The sequence below is a fragment of the Musca autumnalis genome, unplaced genomic scaffold, assembly GCF_047663935.1.
Source record: "Musca autumnalis isolate F117 unplaced genomic scaffold, ASM4766393v1 scaffold_1, whole genome shotgun sequence".
Lineage (NCBI taxonomy): Eukaryota > Metazoa > Arthropoda > Insecta > Diptera > Muscidae > Musca > Musca autumnalis.
The window spans coordinates 129,457,714-129,477,852 of record NW_027411644.1 but is presented as its reverse complement, the minus strand read 5'-3'; the positions used below and the strand labels follow the sequence as shown (position 1 = coordinate 129,477,852).

Sequence of the window (20,139 nt, the reverse complement as noted above, 5' to 3'; positions counted from 1 at the left end):
TTAAGCCACGTGGAACGTGTTATTATTTTCCAATTGTGCTCAGACTTTGGCAATCTTAAAATCTAATAGTATGTTCCAACGAGCGTTTGAATTACGTTGTTCGTCTGTCGAACGATGTATACGAATTAATCCGTTTCCACGAAACCATTCGTCATTCATAGCAACTTGCTTCATTTTTTCTCACTTCTTTTTTTCCTGTATTTTAGGGAAATTTGAATCAAAACCCACATGATATACACTAAGCTTAATAGAACAAACTATAAACATTCTTTAAAATGCATGTTTTACAAGTTTTTACAAACGTTTCATTAATATTTTCTATATTATATAATTATATATATAATTCTGAAAATTTTGGTATTTCCAAAACATTTTTATTTGTTTCTGTTTTAAAAATTCAGAAGAGAGAGACATGTGAAAACAATGTACATAATTTCAGTTACTGGTTTCTTTTTTTTAATTTATTTTTAAGTCTAAACTACTAACTATTTATATACCAAAAACAGATTATTTTCAAGGATTGATATAAAAACTATGTGTTAATGTATATGATTAATTTTCTTTTTATTGAATCACGACTTTCAGAAAGACGGAGACGGCGGAGTGTATCGTTGTTTGCATAACGTCTAATAAAAACTCAGAAGTTATTTTGCCTTGAATAATGTTTTATTGAAAAGAGGACTTAAAGCCGAACAAAAAGTAAAAAAATAGTAAAATGATCAAAGGTCGACAAAAACTTAATTATAAGTTTAGGATAAATGTTACATTCAGCATTGACCGACGACTTTTTAATGCTGGCAACTTTATTAGGTTTAATCTATGTTCATATGAGGGTAAAGATTATGGTTTCCATCCACGACCTCTCAGGCAAAACAAAAGAAATTGTTTTTCGACAGATTCAATGGCATTAGAATGAATAGAGTATGCAGGGTTTCATATAATAGACCCATACTCATACGATGTGGAGAAGCTAATCAGATATGGCTTCAACAATAGTAGTTACTAAAGTCAGTGTAAATGCAGTCCGTTTGATAACGATTCATATAAACCATCATTTACAATAGTTGTTAGTTCTGGAAGATTTGTGCCAGTGGATCTCTTTTTCTAGAAACAATGTTGGAATTTTGGTAAAATCGATGAAACTCGAAATGATAAAACATCCGTTATCATTTCTTCAAACAGTTTTGGAATTGCGTTTACCTTAGCTATTCCTCTGTAATTTGATGCATCCATTCTACTGCCCGACTTGAATAAATGAATAATGAAAGACTCCTTCCAAATTGAAGGAAAGTAACCGGTTTTAATAGATGTATTGAATATGATAGAAAGAGGCAGAGCGAAATTTTCTGCACAATCCACGCAGGCATTCCTTCAGGGCCGGGAGTGGTAGTGTATTTCAAGTTTTTTAAATTACTTAAAAATGTAGATACGTCAACTGTACTTAAATTTATAGGGGGAAATTCAGAAATACAATAGGGGTAATGAAAGTAGTCAACATGTGACTTATCAGAATATGTTGTTGAAAAGAAGGAGGCAAATATATTAGACATTCCTTCATCATCATTTACAACAATTGATCTGAACTTCAGTGTTTTAGAGATAATTTGTGGGATGAAACAGCAATAAGGACTCCACCGCCTCTGCTTTTAAAACTGTTAACACGATCATGTGTAAAGATCTGAAATTTTTGGCAAAGAATTTCATTATCGAGTATATTATTGTGAAGCCATGTCTCGATAAATGCAATGATATCAAAATTAAATTCAAAACTTTCGATAAACAGAGATGATAATTTCGAGTTGAGTCCTCTAAAATTTTATATGCTATACTAATATTATTGACGGAAGGTATACTATTTAGGTTTTTGATTGGGATTTAGGTAAATAAGCAATATCTGACTTTGGGATGTCTTTATAAATAAATTCATGAATTATAGCTTTATAAGGCGAAAAGACGGGTTTTACAATGGTTTCAAAGTCCTCATCAACAGTTATTCTAAGGGAAGCCTTACTACGTTTTGTGGCATATGTATATTTATATACTTTAATATAGAGATTATTATTCATTTTGTTTTTAATATAAGATGAAACGTCTTCTTCTGTTGTATCTGAGGATAATCGACCAGCAAATATAGTCGTTTTAGGCACAACCACTTTAAAATTATGACCTTGGGATTTCGGGATAGTCAAAGCAATTGTAGATTTTGGTGTTTTTATCGGAGAAAAGAATACATTTGAACAAGACGGAGTATCAGCATTTGTTATTTTGTTATAAATTGTAGGTACAGTGTTTGGTGTATTATTTGTTGAAGAATCTTCAGTACCAATACATTTAGAGTGATAAGAATCAAGGCAGAGCCAGCAAGTTACCATAGGATCAGCAAATGAAAGGTTTTTGCAGTTAATTTGAGAACAGCTCATTTTAGTAGTTTTGTTTATTAATTTTTGCGCGACACTGTAAATTTTCAGGATCAAGAAATAGCTATTGATGAGTATTTAGGGAGTTCTGCAACCAATCACAATATTAACATTCACAATAACAGCAAGACAGGAATGGGAATAGATGTAATATTTGATGACAAGTTTAAAAAAAACTTTTGTAACACTTTAGATTGTTCTTGTTACGAAAACGAAGCACGAAGGAAAAACGCCGACTGAAAACAATAATTCCTTATATGTTTGTTGATAAATAACAAGTTAACAGCATTAGAATAAATATGTACTCGAAAACACTTCGACTTAGAGACACAATGCAAATATGTCTTTCAGATTTTTATTGCTTTATATGCTATGAAGTAGCGTAAATTAACGATTTATTGGAGCGAGCTAAAAGTATGTCCGCACAGTACGACAGTTGCTGTGTTATTGTTTCTAATTTTTACGCGATTTTGAACTAATGGACAAGAAATGTATAATGGATTAAGAATGAAACGCCACCATCTTCCCTCTGCATCTATATAAAAGGTTTATTTCATTAATTCCCATTCATCTTCTTGCTTTTTTCTGAAAATTTTTGTGATTTCAATAAATTCTTGAATTTAAAACTGATAATTTATAAAACTGATAATTTATTTATTTATTTATTTATTTTTTTTTTTGATAAATTCTATCATTTTTGAGGGATGCGACATATTTGTTTCTCGGTCGGAGAGTATTACTACTCGAACAATGCAACGTAGAAAAATCGTCGTTTGCTCACAGAATTTTGTATTGGGAAATAAGTATTTTATTCGTAGTTATGGGTCGAACAACCAATAGAGAAGGGACGACGTACCGTGGAAACGGCACATAACAAAACTAAACTCTTTAGGGGGTTGCCGCATTAAAAAATCCGAAATAGGTTTTTTCCCTTTGAGTTAAAGCCAGCCTAGTCTGTATGGTTACGGAAAAAATTGTAACAATTTGCACAAAAGTTGTCTGTTAACACAAAAGTTCTGCAAAAGGGTGCAACATCCAGAGAGACGTTTTGACAATTCTTTTACAGAATGTTTAGCAATTATTGGTGGAAAATTTTTTTCTTGCAATCACTTCTCCTCCCTGCAGCAATCGATGATCTGTCTTTAATTATTCCGTGATATATATTTGAAAACATTTTACTTGTGGAGCTCGAAGTTGCAAAACGGAAAAAATACTTTTTGGTTAATTTTTTATTAATATACAAAATTTAACTGTTTTTGTTGAATGTCGGACAAATTCTTTTGCTTTGACAAATCAGTTGATTGCTTGCAAGTTTTTACATGGATGTTTTCTGTTTACTTACAAGTACAGTTTTCTTGCAAAAGAGAGTTTACGGTTTAAATTAGAGTTTACGGTTTAGTTTCGTTGCGCAACAAGTTGCATATTCGCAAAACTTCAAAAACTAATTGCTACCTCAATTAGCAATACACAAAAATAGGAGATAATAGTATCTCGATGAGTTTTAAATGCATATAAAAATTGTTTATTGCTTTAGTTTTTAGATAACAGTAAATTGGTCTACGCACGCCATCTACAATGCACTCTTAACACTACCTCAACTTTATTTTGTTCAAATGATTTGGCAGATGTTAAGAAAAATTATTTGATTCAAAGAAATTGCAGGTGAAATAAAAAACAATATTATATATATATAGAATGTATATTTTTAGAATGAAATATTTTATGTGTTTTTTTTTGTTTTTTAATAAAATATGTTCCCAAAAGGAATAATAAAATGAGTTTTATTATGAAAAATTGTGTAGGTTATTAAAATCAACAGCTGTACTGTACTTAAAAGGTTTTTTGTTGTGCAGTTATTCACAAATTAATAAATAATATACCTGTGTATATTAAAAAGGGCCGAACATTATACAATATAGAACCATTGGACAAACAATAAATCAAATAAATTAAAGTAACAATAATCGACAAAAACATTAAACATGAATAGTGACCCCGCAATATTATCTGCGCGATAACTTCCTACATCTATCTACTAAAAGCGTATAATAATGTGCATAGTCTTTTTCAATTTAATTTTCCTATGTGTGAGATATTGTTTGTTCCTGGATCTACTATAATACTATATTTACCTGGTTCCGAAATAAGCTGTTTTTCTGGCATTCCTAACATGGATGTCGTCAATGTTGTCGGATCCGATCTTCCTTTGGAATTAAAAGCATAAAGAGTCAATATGTAAACACCACCAGGTGATAATGTCGATGCAGTAAATTTTGGAACAGTAGATGTTATATTAGCCTTCAAGTCCTGTAGAAAATAATTCAAATCCAAGCATTTTAATATGTAATTGGTTACGTTCCATTTAAAATCAGAATTATTTTGTTTGTAATTATAATTTTTGTAATTTGAATTGAAAATTTTCCATTTAAAATTCAATTTTAATTCGAGTTATTCCATTTGAATTTCGGAACGGAATTAAATTTTTATTTGTTATCTTTTTATATTTGTTATTCTTTTTGAATTACAAATAGAATAATTCCAATTTCAAATGGATTTACAAACAGAAAATGGAGTTACAATAAAACGTTTCTGACAAAAAATCGACTATTGAATTAGAGTACAAGTTAACACTTAATAGGTTGTTGACCCAATAAAATATAATTTCCCTAAAGAATAATTCAAAAGAATAATTCTCAGCCCAGCAACAATAAAGTTGCAAATTCTACTTACTCAATTCCAATGAAACTGCATTTTAGACATTCGTCTGTCCAAAATATTCCCAACATTCAATTCCGATTAATTATTTCAATAAACCCAAAAAAAATACATTTCCGTCGCAAAAGCTGCCAACTCAATGAAACTGCATTGCAGACATTTCGTCTGTCCAATTATTTCAATAAACCCAAAAAAATACATTTCCCGGTAGTTGACTTTGTCAACACATGCAACGCTTGTCGCGTGCAATCAAATTAACTAAATTTTTTTTGGTAGCAAAAACTCATTTTTAAAGCTGAGTGGCGTGATTTCAGCGAAAATAAATGCGCTAAATATAAATAAGCAAATAAATTTAAGAATTGTATTCACACTTTACAATTGTAAAATAGCTTTAAGTCACTCTTTTACCAGCAGCAAATCAATAAAGTCCGTTTCAATTTCCAACAATTTCAACAATTGAACTAACAAGGTAAAAAGGGGTCCGCGGTCCTTTTTGATAAAGTGTCGCGTAAAAGATCAAGTTGATCTTAATTTTTTTTAAGACCTTGACACTCAAATGTCTAATTGGGGCCCGAGCAAATTAAATTAAGATCGCGTAAAGTGTGAAGAAGGAAGCCCCTTAGTACAAATTAAGGAAAAGGACGCGTTGCACGCAAGCCGCTTCACCCGCAAATAAATAACCAAAACAAATAACTAACAAAACTGAAAATTTTAAAGAACAATTAATAATTAAAAAAATATAAAATTAAAAAAGCTATGAAAAGAAGAACCTTATACTAAAAACAGGAAAAATGCAAAAAGTGAACAGTTTGAAGAAACAATAATTACAAATACAAACATTTCATTAAAAGGAAAAAATCCTTAAAAAAATTAAAGCAAGTGAAGAGGAAATCTGAAGTGCCGATACACTCAATAAGCCGAGATATTAAAGCAAGTGAAGAGGAAATCTGAAGTACTATTATAATCACAGCCTTGCAAAACGAAATACCCACCAAGATGACAACTTTACCTTTGCTGATATTATTGTAAGCTATCATTCATATCATTCAATAAATTACAAATAGACCTAAAATATAATATTTGTGAACTATATTGAGGAATAGAAGCGCTATAAATTTGAAATAAATACAATTTCAATCCCTTTGTTAAAAAAGGAAAGAAACAAAATTTGATTCATCTTCACTTAAAGTAAAAAATAAAAATCTAAATCTCTGTGTGAAAATTCTTAAATTGCATTTGAATAAAATTGTCTTTTAATTAAAATGGCAAATCCCAACAACTTAGTACGACCACCAATCTTAAATGCACCTACCCCAAATCCTTCCCATCCTCCAAACCAACATAACAGAAACGAACCAGGACAAATAAACTTAACGGACCTTAAAACTATTATTCTGGAAATTGTTAATAGCTACCTCAGATACTACAAGCTACGTTAAACCCGAACGCTATTCAAACAAACGCGGTAGATCAATCTATTGATGCGGAGCACGTAGGTAATATAGGCGACTTAGATAAAATCCCTGATGTCGTTAAAACTCTAAGGGAATTTTCAGGCAAGCCAGGAGAGTTTAACTCTTGGAGAAAGAGTGTGGAAAGAATTTTAAAAATCTACGAAAATCTGAAAGGTACTCCAAAATACTACCGTATTTTGAACATAATTATAAATAAAAATTTAGGTAATGGCTAGCAATTTCCAAGTGCCTTACCTTACACTACGCCGACAAACGAGATGTATCAACATTAGAATATCAAATGACAGGTCTACTTCAAGGAAACTCAACAGTTCAAGAATTTTATCAGGCAGTTTATTCACATCTGCCTTTTATACTAAACAAACTAGGAGGCTTAGAGGCTGGAAATGAGGCTCTAAGTCTGCTAACACAAACTTATCGAAGCAAAGCCCTAGATACATTTGTAAGAGGACTAAATGGGGATCTACCAAGATTGCTAGGAATGAGAGAACGAGCGGATTTACCCCAGGCTCTTCATTTGTGTCTCAAACTAGAAAACCAGAAATTCCGCACTAATCATGTCCAAAATCAGAATATTCAGTCAATTTAAAGAAGCTATTATCAAACATCTCCGACCCAGAAATATAATTTTCAAAAGAATAAACAAGAGTTTCACCCAAGCATAGCCTACATACCTAACCCACATAATCTTCCTAAAATGAACACTAATTAGTATTAGCAGTATCCGAACGCAGTATCCGATCGCAACAAATCAATTATGCCAATAGACCACCTCAACATCAATTCCTAGGTAAAAGACAACCTAATCCATCGTCAAAACATAACGTTAGTCCACCGAAAGCACAACGAACATTCCATATAAATACAGATACAGGAGATACGTTCGAGCCCGACAACATTAATTATGAGGATTATTCTCAAGAACAAGAAACACCACAAAATTACGACCAAGATCCGGAAAACTATTTCCATGACTTTTATCTTGAAAATAATATACAAGACAATGAAACAGATTCAGAGCTTGATGCCATTCATTTTTTAGAATGACGGAAAAGAGCGGAAAATTTTTAAAAATCTTAATTGACACAGGATCTAGTAAAAATTACATTCAACCGGACTTGGTAAAAAAAATAATTCCTAACAAAATTCCGTTCTTCGCAAAATATGTAGCAGGTGATGTAAAAATTACATCACACACGTACATAAACCGTTTTAAATTAAACGATGAACTTAAATTCTATCTAATGCCTAGTCTAAAATCTTTCCATGGCATTCTAGGTAATGACAGTCTAAAAGCCTTAGACGCAGTCATTTACACAAATAAAAATTATATGATCGTTCGCCAGCATACTAAGGTTCGACTTAAAAACATGTCAGTCAAAGTGTAAATACTATAAAATTACGAGATGACCATATGAACCCCAGACAAATGGAAGCCATGAATTTTTTAATAGATAAATTCTCTAAGCTCTTCGCAGAGCCAGACGAGAAATTAACCTACACAACTAAAGTAGTTGGAGAGATCCGTACATCAAATGATTCTCCAGAGTATACCAAATTTTACCCTTATCCGGCTTCATTAAAACGTGAAGTCGAGAAGCACGTGGAAAAGCTGTTAAGCGATGGAATCATACAACCATCAAGATCACCGTACAATTCACCTGTATGGATAGTAGATATAAAACCTGATTCCTAGGGAAATAAACGATATAGGATGGTGATAGACTATAGGAAACTAAATTCTGTCACAATCTCAGATAGATATCCAATTCCTGAGATATCTGATGTTTTAGGGAAGTTAGGAAATAGCAAATTCTTTCCTGTCTTGGATTTAAAAAGCGGCTTCCACCAAATTCCGTTAAAAGCTCTGATGTGGAAAAAACTGCATTTTCTATTAATAATGGCAAATACGAGTTCACTCGCTTACCATTTGGTTTAAGAAATGCGCCGTCGATATTCCAACGAGCTCTCGATGCCATTCTCCGCGAACATATGGGGAGAATATGCTACGTTTATGTCGATGATATGGTTATATACAGCAAATCCGAAGAGGACCATATTCGTGATATTCATAATGTTTTTAAAACGTTAGAAGAAGCAAATATGAAAGTCCAATTGGACAAGTGCCATTTTTTAAACAAGTGTCATTTTTTTCAACAAGAAGTAGAATTTCTCGGATTTATAATATCCGAGGCAGGTATAAAAACCAACCCAAAAGAAGTAAAAAAGTGTCAGTCGGCTTTGTTGACAGATATATACCCTCAGCCAATGTGAAGTGAAACTTTCACCTAAGGTCTTTAGGGGTCCTGAATTTTGTGGCCCTTTTTGGACATTTGAACTTGCCGACAAAAATGTGGATTAGGAATTAACTGCACTAAGACACAAATGTTGAACTTTTGTGGGGGAGGTACCCTTAGGGAGGACCGATATGGGCCATTTTAGAAGTTAAACTAAATTTTGACAATATATTAGGATACAAAGTTTGGACCAAATTGGTTGCCCCATTTAATTGATATAGTCCTAGCATTTTAGTGACATTTTTTAAATATTGGGGAGAAGTACCGGAAGTTGTGGACCAGTATTGCCCCATGAAACTAAGTTTGGATATAACATGACGAAGACCAAATGTTGGACCAAATCGGTTGAACAGTTTGAGAGTTATCGTTCTCTCTGACCACCACATATGGTGACATAGGGGGTACCCGGAGGCGTGGACCGATTGAGTCCATATTGGAACCTCATCTAAGTTTGGTAAAATATCACGATGTGCAAAGTATGGACCAAATCGATTATTCCCTTCAAGAGTTATAGTGCGCACAAATTTTCCGAACATTTTCGAACTGTTGTGGGGAGGTACCGGTAGGAGTACACCGATATAAAGTAAAGTGAAAACTCCGCATCTCAAAATTCAGCCAATTTGGTTGATAAGTTTAGCTAAAATATTCAAAATACCGAAACATTAAGAAGTACCAACTTCATCAGGCAGATTAATCAATTACCATTCAAAGCATCCTAGGAGAATCAAGATAAACACAGCGTCAAACTTCATACGTAGGGTCTTAAGCATCAGTGACCAAGTCTTCCATTCAAAAAACAAAACCAGGATAAAACAAATCCTCAGGAAAAATGATTTCCCCAACAAAACTATCAATGAACTGATTAAACACGTAACATCCACCATCGCTATCAACAACGAACAAAAAGAGGAGAAGATTTTTAAGAGTCTTACATATATACCCGGGTTTTCCGAAAGATTTTCGCACTCAAATCTCTATGACAAGGACCGATACCAACTGGCGCTAAGGAGTAGCAATACAAATAATAAGTTATTTAGTCGAACAAAATCAAAAACACCTGTTGAAGATAAATCCCATGTTGTCTACAAAATAAAGTGCAATGGTGACTCGTCTAGCACGTGCCAAAAAGTGTACGTTGGCACAACGAAAAATAAGCTAAAAACAAGATTAAATGGTCACAAATCAGATCAAAAATCCAAAAATAAGCCGTTGGAACAGAAGACGGCCCTTGCAGCACATTGTGCACAAACTGGGCACACACCAAACTTCAAGAATGTTGATATTCTAACCCAAGAAACGAAAGGCAGACGAAGATACATGTTGGAAATGCTCCACATAATAAATGTAGCTGTGCAAAACCGAATGAACTACAAGATAGACACAGAGCACTGTGCTCAAATATATCGAAACATTATTGAGAAACATAAGAACTTTGGTTAGTCGAAAATCAGTTGTGATCAAGTGAGAATGTCTAGTGGCAATTAGTAAAACCAGAGAAATACAAAATGTAATTATTTCTTACATATTTTTGTTTATACATTTTTATAACTAAATGTTACTTGTTTTTCATTTGAAATTAAAGAAATCCCTGATGATGATCATCGACGATGATCGAAATATTGGAAAAATAAATAAAAATAAAAATTAAAAACAAAAAAATCGTTTGTTTTTCAATTTCTGACCTGAAAGCCAAACAAAACAGTAAAAAGATATTAAGAAGTACCGTTGCATGGGGACTACCCCAAAACGTGGACCGACATTCCCAATTTTTTGCTCTCGACATTGTCTGTGAACTATAAGCATTTATAACAAAATTCATCTGCCAACGCCAACTCCTTTTATATTTGGCCACCGTTTATATGAACTCGCGACATAGTGCAGCGTTTTTTTTTGAGCTTATGCGCCATTATCTCGGGAACTATAGACTTGCCCTCAAAAAAAAAATTACAATGACGTAACGGGGGCCGCACGAACATCCTGAAAATTTCATAACGATTCGTGAGGTGTCACTAAACTGCACTTATTTCAAATTTTGTGTGGGAGGTACCTGAAGGGGTGGACCGATATAATCCATATTCGAACCTGATGTATGCCTAGAGGTAGTATTACCATAAGCAAAGTTTGGTTCAATTCGGTTACTCCCTTCGAGAGTTATCGTGCGCACAATTTTGCGACAACTTTTAACATTTTTGGCGAAAGAGTGGACCTATATGGCCCATCTTCGAACTTAAATCAAATCTGGACAAAATATTTCGATACCCAAAATCTGAACCGAATCGATTGATCCGTTCGAGAGTTATCGTGCGCACCAGCCAGACAGGCGGACGGACATTGCTAGATCTACTCAAAATTGTCTGAAACGGATATCGTACAAACATACTTGGGGTCTAAAACCATTATTTCGATGAGGCACATTTGGAATTTAATGCGGAGGCGGTAGAAGCATTTACAAAGATAAAAAATTCTCTAATATCAAGAGATATATTGTTGTTCTATCCAAATTATGAGAATCCCTTCGAGCTAACAACTGATGCGTCAGATTATGCTCTCGGAGCAGTTTTGTCTCAAGGAGACAAGCCCATTACCTTTATATCAAGAACTCTGAATAAAGCAGAAGAGCATTATGCGGCGAATGAAAAGGAAATGCTCGCTATTATACGGATCCTTAACAGTCTTAGAAATTTTCTATATGAAGCCGCAAAAGTAAAAATATACACAGACCACCAGCCACTCACCTACGCTCTAAGTAATAAAAACAATAATAGCAAGATGAAGCGTTGGAAAGCCATATTGGAAGAATACGACTACGAGCTCTTTTATAAACCAGGAAAAAGCAACGTAGTGGCAGATGCCCTTTCCATAATGCCTGAAGTATCGCAAGTTAATTCTATGACGGAAATGACGCATAGTGACGATAGTTCCTCACATAACCTTATTTATAGTGTCGAAGCATTAATAAACGTTTTCAAAAATCAGGTAATCTTTGACCCTAGTGCAACAAACTCCTATCAGTTCGATATAGTATTCCCAACCATCCACAGGCATACACTTCCAGGAACAGATTATATCCCTGAGCAGCTAATATTATTTTCCCAGCATGAACAATAAAAGTAACAGGATCGTCAAGCAATGTACTGTTTGCAAAGAAAACAAATACGACAGGCATCCACCGAAGCCTGAACGATGGGAAACACCAAGACCTTCATATCCTGGAGAAATCTTCCACATCGATATTTTTAAAATGGAGAGTAAGCTTGTCCTCACACCATTGGATACATTTTTAAAATACGCGCTGGGCAGGGTTATTAGGTCAAGAGCCATTGAAGATATAAGAGAACCTTTACGAGAATTAGTATTTTTATTCGGTGTTCCAAAAATTATAGTTTTTGATAATGAGAAATCCTTTAATTCGGCTTCAATATTTTTTATGTTGCAAGACCAATTGAAAATAGAAATCTACAAAGCTCCACCATACACGAGTGTCGTGAACGGTCAGGTTGAGCGATTTCACTCAACCCTATCTGAAATTATGCGTTGCCTTCGAACTGAACGGACATACCCTACTTTTATAGAACTATTAGACAAAGCAATTTATGAATACAATTATACAATACATAGCACAACAGGACAAAGACCACTCGAGGTATTTTTCGGACGACGAGTTAGCATAGACCCCGAAATTTATGATAAAGCGAGACAAGATAATAATCAAAGATTATGAAACAAACAGGTAACTGACCTTAAAACCCATAATAGAAAACGGGAACCAGTCAAACAATTTGGCCCAGGTGATGAAATTTATGTAAAAATCCATAAGCGTTTAGGGACCAAATTGTCTCCAAGATTTAAAAAATAAATTGTAAAAGAAAATAATTCTACAACCATTATTGCACAATCAGGAAAAATAGTCCAAAAGCAACATTAAAAACTGAGACCATCTTTATATTTTTTTTACAGAACCTTAACATGTCTTTGCACCTCTTCAGAAATCAACATGCATTTTTTAACTTCACACAGTCATACCTTGTACCTATTCACAATGAACTCGCAAAAGTACAGGATGGAACATTTAACATTATCCACATCATAGACATAGACAGATACAGGAACCTCGTTAATGACATACAGTGGAAAATAACACAAACCATACCTAAATCCAATTCTTTTTTCCCACTCCTAACGCACGAAATATCACAAATACACGGTATCCTCGAATCCATAGAACCAGTAGAAACATACAGGAAAAAAGAGCCATTAATATGATAGGCAGATCCTGGAAATATATCGCGGGATCTCCAGATCACGATGATTTTGAATTGGTTAAAAATGATTTAGACCAAACAATCCGAAATAATAATCAACAAATAATCATAAATGATGTTTTCACAGAGAGGTTACAAAACCTTACTCAAATTACAAATCAAATAACAAAAGCTATAAAACCAGACAGTAACTATGTAAATGAAGCTGCACTCAGCATGCAGATAAAACTTAGATTCACAAGAAGAACTAACTAATATTAAAATCGCGATGCAATGGGCAAAGCAAAATATTGTATATTCATTTTTGTTAAATAAAGAAGAAATGAAATTGCATTCGAAAAAATAAAAGATGATAATATTATTATTACATCAATAGAAGAAGCCCTAGAATTTGCAAAAATTAAAGTATTGTACAATCAGAAAAAAACTTTTATATATTATTGTAATCTCTCTAACTAGCAAAAGAAATAATAGAATCATAATTACTAAATTTAATGGAATTATAAAAAATAATAATAGTATATTTGGCGTAAAAAGCAAATGCAAATAACAAAACATGTAAAATTTTGTCAGAATGACCAATTATTAAACATATCCAACGACACTTGCATCCCACCGTTACTACACGGATTGAATTCATCTTGTCCAATAACTAAAGGGTATCTTATTCTTCAGATAGAAAATATTTCAGCCGGTATTATTTTTCTTAATGATTTTAGTGGAACAGTAAATAACAAAACTTTAAACGGAACATTTTTAATAGAATTCCACAATTTAACGCTACGTATTAATGACAAGTTGTACAAAAATTTAGAAGCTCCATTTTCGAAAATTATTCCACCAGCAATACAACAAACGCCTGTCGAAGATGAATTCATAAGTCTTTTATCCTTGGATGTTAAACCATTTGCATATTAATAATACTAAGTCCATCCATGAACTCAAGTCAGAAGCAGTTGTTACCAAATATACCATTTTATCTCTATTTTCCATGTTTGCTATATGTCTATTGATAACTGGGTTTTTCGCGAAGAAAAGACATAACGTAGTCATTCAAACAATTGCCGCTAGTCACGGATTAACACAGATCCCAATCACTCGAAACAAAGTGCAAGTACCAGGGCCACAAAAGGTGGTTGACCTACCATATTTCTAACGATTGCGGACAATCGTTTTTAAAGGGGTAAGAGTTAACACATAATAGGTTGTTGACCCAATAAAATATAATTTCCCTAAAGAATAATTCAAAAGAATAATTCTCAGCCCAGCAACAATAAAGTTGCAAATTCTGCTTACTCAAATCCAATGAAACTGCATTGCAGACATTCGTCTGTCGAAAATATTCACAACATTCAATTCAATGCCTAGGTATTTGTAAGTGTCCGCTACTTCCAAATACGTTCTACACTTTTCTGTATTTCTTTGCGTAGAATGTTCGTGAAGACAGTCACTATCGTGGAATAAAATTTGTATGTTATTTTTGGCCTGAAGTGCATATATTTTTGGTTTTTCTTGGATTTACTATTAGGCCATAATCATGACACCATTTAGAAATGTTGTTAAATTCATCTTGCATTGTTGATATTGCTTCCTGTAAGTCCTGATGGGATACTATTATTGCAGTATCATCAGCATATGTAAATGTAGTACTGCCGCCCAGATTACGTGTAACTTCATTTGTGTATATTAAATATAATATCGGGCCCAATTTAGATCCTTGTGAGTAGTTCTACGCTATTTGTTTTATCTATTTTGACGCTGAATTACCTGTATTTGAGATAGTTTTAGAACAGTTTCAGGCAGTTTCCTCTTATCCCTGTCTTCTCAAGCACATATACTATTTTTCGTGTGACAACGTGTCGAAGGCTTTGCTGAAGTCTATGAAAGCAGCGATGCAATGTTTGTGTTGGTTTAAATTTTTATTTATTGTATGGTATTTTGTTAGAAAACTGTTCAGTCTTCTAACTAAAACTTCTTCCAAAAATTTTTCCAAATGGGTAGTATTGAGATAGGTCGGTAGTTTGCATAGTCAATTTTACTGCCTCCTTTGTATATTGGTCTGATTATTGAGTGTGTGAGAATTTGTGGTATGGTTGCTTCGTTTATTAATTGGTGATGGTTTATTAATTTGCTGATTATTGGTGTGAGTAAGACTACGTTGTTTTTAATAGCAATAGCTCTAATATTATCAATGCCCGGAGATTTATTGATATTTAAAGTCTTTAGTATACCATTGTTATCGCTTTTATTGTTAAAAGCAACTGATATTTATTTTACAGAAAAATGTGTATATAGGACATATTTTCTGACATAAAAGTTTTAATTTCAAATGTGGCTGTTTCATTTTCGTTTTTGTTTAACGGGTGGAAATGTTCAAAGTACAAATATTCTAACATTCCCCCCACGGACGGCAATTTGAGTGACCCTATCAGGTGGATGTTGACCCATTAGTGGCTGTCTTGGTTTCGCTTTATCTTGTCTGCAAACATCGCACTTCCTCACAACACTTTTGTACAAAGACATTTTTTTTGGTATCCAAAACTTCTGTCGGACGTCATTGACTGTAATGGCCATATTTTGATGGTAATTCTTTTGATGATAGTGTTGCATTATTAACTGCGACACATAGTGTGTTCGAGGCATAATAATAGGTCTTCTGGCATCAATAGGCAGAAAAGCGGCTTCATCTATTCGTCCGCAAGCTCTTAGAAGTCCATTCTCATCCAGATATGGGACCAATGGATATAAAGGACTTGATTTAGGAATTGGTTGGGAGTTTTTGAGGTACTTTATTCATCGGAGTAGCTTTCGTTTTGTACAAGGCGACATAACAATATTCCGGATTCCTTAATTTTTTCAACTGGAATACGACTTTTTCTAACAAAACGTTGAATCCATGCAAGAGTCCTCTTTAGTTTTAGCAAGGAAGAAAATCTGTCAAATTGAATGACTTGGGCTTCGTTATTTGAAATTAACATGCACGGTTTCAGCTCTTCTTCTTGGAAATGACATCTTTGAAATTCAACATGAGGACACAATGATTCATCCATAAGCCATTATGAACAAATTTCGGGGGAGCCAAAGGGCGAGTGCCAGCATCTGCGGCATTGAGATGCGTTGGAATCCATTTCCACTGACTTGGCTTTGAATTCTTTAGTATTTCAGCAATTCGATGACTCAGGAATGCTTTAAAACGACGTTAAGTGGAATGTAACCATTTTACTACAGTTTGTGAATCTGACCAATAGTGTATTGAATTAATATGGAACTCATGGCTTCTGGACACAATCTTTCCAAAGCGTATTCCGAGTACGGCACCTTCCTATTCCAAACGATGTATGCTCATTAATTTCTTTGCGGCACATCGGACTTTGCCCATTATAAATGAAACGTCAATTCCAAAATCATGAACGATTCTTAACTAGCAAACTGCAGCAAAGGCATCTTGGCTGGCGTCTACGAAAACATGTAGCTGAATATTGGAGGCATCATATAGATTGTCGGAAATGCATCTTGGAATCTTGAATTTCGAAACTTTATTGAACTCGTTCCACCAAGCCTTGAACTTTTTATGTAAATGCTCCGGTATTAGATCATCCCAAGCGATATCTTGTTTCCAGCAATGTTTAACAAATATCTTTCCACGCAACAGAAAATCAGCTATGAGCCCGAAAGGGTCCAAAACAGACATAGGAATTTTCAGCATTTCTCGCTTGGTTGGACACGATTTCCGCGTAAAACTTCTGAATTCAAGCCAAATAACTTTGTCTTATATTCGAAACAATCGTCCTGTTTGTTACAAAACATCCCAAGAATTTTATCAGCAGACAGTTTCTCCATACTTATCTGGTTCAATTTTTCTAAGTCTGTTGGGTTCTAAATTTTCACAGTTGGATACAAAACCACGCAACTCGAAACCAGCTTCAGCGTGAATTTCAAATACTTCCTTGCATACATGTAGGGCATCATCTTCGTTACTGAAGCTGCAAAAAAAATCATCCACATAACGCTTATTGACAATCGAATTGACAGCTTTTGGGTACATGGCAGAATATTCTTCGGTGTTTTGATTTTTTACATACTCCGGGCAACAAGGTGAGCAGATGGCTCCAAATATCATTGAAGTCATAACAATGTGCTGAATTGGCTTACTGCGATCCCCATCGCGCCAGAGAAATCGTTGAGTATGTTGATCTTCTTCAAGAATCTTTACTTGTGAAAACATTTCTCTAATATCAGCTGCCACAGCTACTTTACCTTGACCAAATTGGATTAGAATCTTCAACAAAGGCTTGGCCTGCTCGGGACCTTTAACCAGGGCAGAGTTCAATGATGTGTTATTTGTAGAGTTGTGTCGTTCATGAACGAACCGGTTGAAAGGAACGATTCCGTAAAAATAACGAACGGATCCGTATCCAGTAAGTAAGTAAGTAAGTAAGTAAATTTATTGAGTCTCTTCTTCTTTTCGATAACAATTTTCATATGCATAAAGAATGATTAGCTTAGTTAGAACTATTTACGTCTTATTCTAACGCATTGAAAGTGATATGCTACATTGCAAACAGTATTATGTTGTATATGTATACATGAAAACATAAATGTAAAAGTGAAAAGGCTTGCTCCCGGCCTAACTTCAGCTGACAAAACATTGACGTCTGTCAATAATAAATAGACTTAAAACAAAATAACAAAAACAAAAATTGTCTGTTTAGAAAATGATAAACAGAGCGCTTACAAAAGTAAACAAAAGAATGCTTTTAAAGCTAGTCGATAAAAATACATTGAATGATAAAATTTATGTGTAAATATCACAGTAATAACACTGTGATACAAAAGTGGACAACATTTTTTTGCAGGATTTCTGATGCACAAATTCGGTTTTGTGGGAGTCCATAGAAGACGAAAATACCTTTGGTTTCTTTGGGTCACTTCGGGTTTTGATTTTATAACGGTAAATGTAGTGAAAAATGGGCTTTCTTGGATTTTCAAATTTAAACGGACATTACTTCTTTTTTCCACAACCGATTTGCACACACTTTTTTCATTATAAAGGGGAAAGTAATGCCTTTCGAACAAGCCATAGGTTTTTAAAATCGGTTAACAAATGGCTAAGTAATAGTGGTTTAAGTGTGACAAAAACGCATTAAAAACAGTAAAACGTTTTTCCTTGTGCTCTAGGCTGCGTAAACGACACCTAACGGTACAATTACTTACTGTTAGCGAGTAGGAAATTTAGTTGGCTTTCCAAAATGGGAAAAACCAACGAAATCGGTTGAAAAATGAATGCGTTATGGCATTTTTTGTGTTTCAACTTTTTGGTTTTTTTCATATTTTCCTTTATAAAAGATGGGTATCTTAGCATGTATGATTCTAGTTGTGATTATCTTGCTTAACAATTACGCACAAGGTATCAATGTTTTATAAAGGAAAATATGAGAGAAAAACAAAAAGTTGCAACACAAAAAATGCCATAACGCATTCATTTTTCAACGGATTTTGTTGGTTTTTCCATTTTGGAAAGCCAACTAAATTTCCTACATGCTAACTGTGAATAATTGTACTGTTAGGTGCCATTTACGCTGCCTGGAGCACAAGGAAAAACATTTTACTGTTTTTTAATGCGTTTTTGTCACACTTAAACCACTATTAATTAGCCATTTGTTAACCAATTTTAAAAATCGATGGCTTGTTCGAAAGGCATTACTCTCCTCTTTATAATGAAAAACAGTGTGTGCAAATTGGTTGTGGAAAAAAGAAGTAATGTCCGTTTAAAGTTGAAAATTCAAGAAAGCCCATTTTTCACTACATTTACCGTTATAAAATGAAAAACCGAAGTGACCCAAAGCAACCAAAGGTATTTTCGTATTCTGTGGACTCCCACAAAACCGAATTTATGCATTAGAACCCCTGCAAATTTTCACTGTAGCACTGTGTAATTAGAGATGTAAAATTGTGTTAATTAATCGATCGCTTACAGTTGCATATAAGCTAAGTCAAACGTAATTATGTGTTAGCATAACGAGTGTTTAATTATTAAGATGCAGAATACATATGTTTATATTATATATGAAAAACAGCTACTCTCAGCCCCGATGAGTTCCTGGGGTGGATTTGCAGTAAAATTCTGGAGAAGCTCCGTCTGGAGGAATGTTGAGGTTTTCGTTGAGAATACCAACAGGCGACAGGTAAGATACATCGGACCACGAAAAATTCTTTTCTCGCTCATATATGTCTTTCATTAGGGCATTATCATGGATGGAAAGCTTTTCGATAAATTGTTTTTGCAGCTGGAGTGCATAAAAGCAAAAAGGCTGAATTGTTGAGACGTCGTATATGTAATTATTGGAGTACATTTTGGTTGGGTTTTCGTACTTTTTACCAACACATTTCCTTAATATCTTCCGCTCAAAAATTTCTATTTCCTTTGCCACTGTTGGTGAAATAAAAACCATATTGGAAATCCATACACAAGGACAGAGCGTATTGCGACTTTGTAGAGCAGCAGTTTGGTTTTTTGGGGTAAGTGTTTACTATTGAACAAATAAGCAAATAATCCAGCATATTGTTTTGCTTTTTGTAGTGTATTACGTCCATGCAGATTGAATTTATGGAGCTTGTCAAATGTGATGCCAAGGTATTTTATACTGGATTTAAATGGAATTTCAATACCATCCAAAAGAAACTGGAGCTGCTTACTCTGGGGGACAACCATTCTCGGGCACTTCCCAGAAGCATTTCTAATACAAATGGCTTCGGATTTGGCTGCGTTAACCTTTATTCCCCATCTCTTATAAAATTGGTTTATGCGATCCAGATGAGTGAATGCATGTCTTAGAGCTTGCTCTGGGGAGACGTCGTGCGCATAGATCAAGCAATCATCTGCATAAAGTATAGCTTTCGAATGACTTGTTGTGTGAGGAAAATCATTTCGAAAAATGTTGAAACGAAATGGAGCCAAAACACTTTCCTGTGG

At 34.0% G+C, this 20,139-nt stretch overlaps 1 protein-coding gene across 5 annotated transcripts in view; it reads right to left on the bottom strand.

The window, feature by feature from the left end:
• side-VII (sidestep VII transmembrane protein) overlaps positions 1-20,139 on the bottom strand; it is a 1,783,907-nt gene that overhangs the window by 399,384 nt on the left and 1,364,384 nt on the right. For all 5 annotated transcript variants that reach the window (XM_073992696.1, XM_073992713.1, XM_073992706.1 and 2 more), the window contains one exon: positions 4,550-4,724. In XM_073992696.1, coding sequence (XP_073848797.1) covers positions 4,550-4,724 — 175 coding nt within the window. The remainder of the gene's footprint in view (positions 1-4,549; positions 4,725-20,139) is intronic.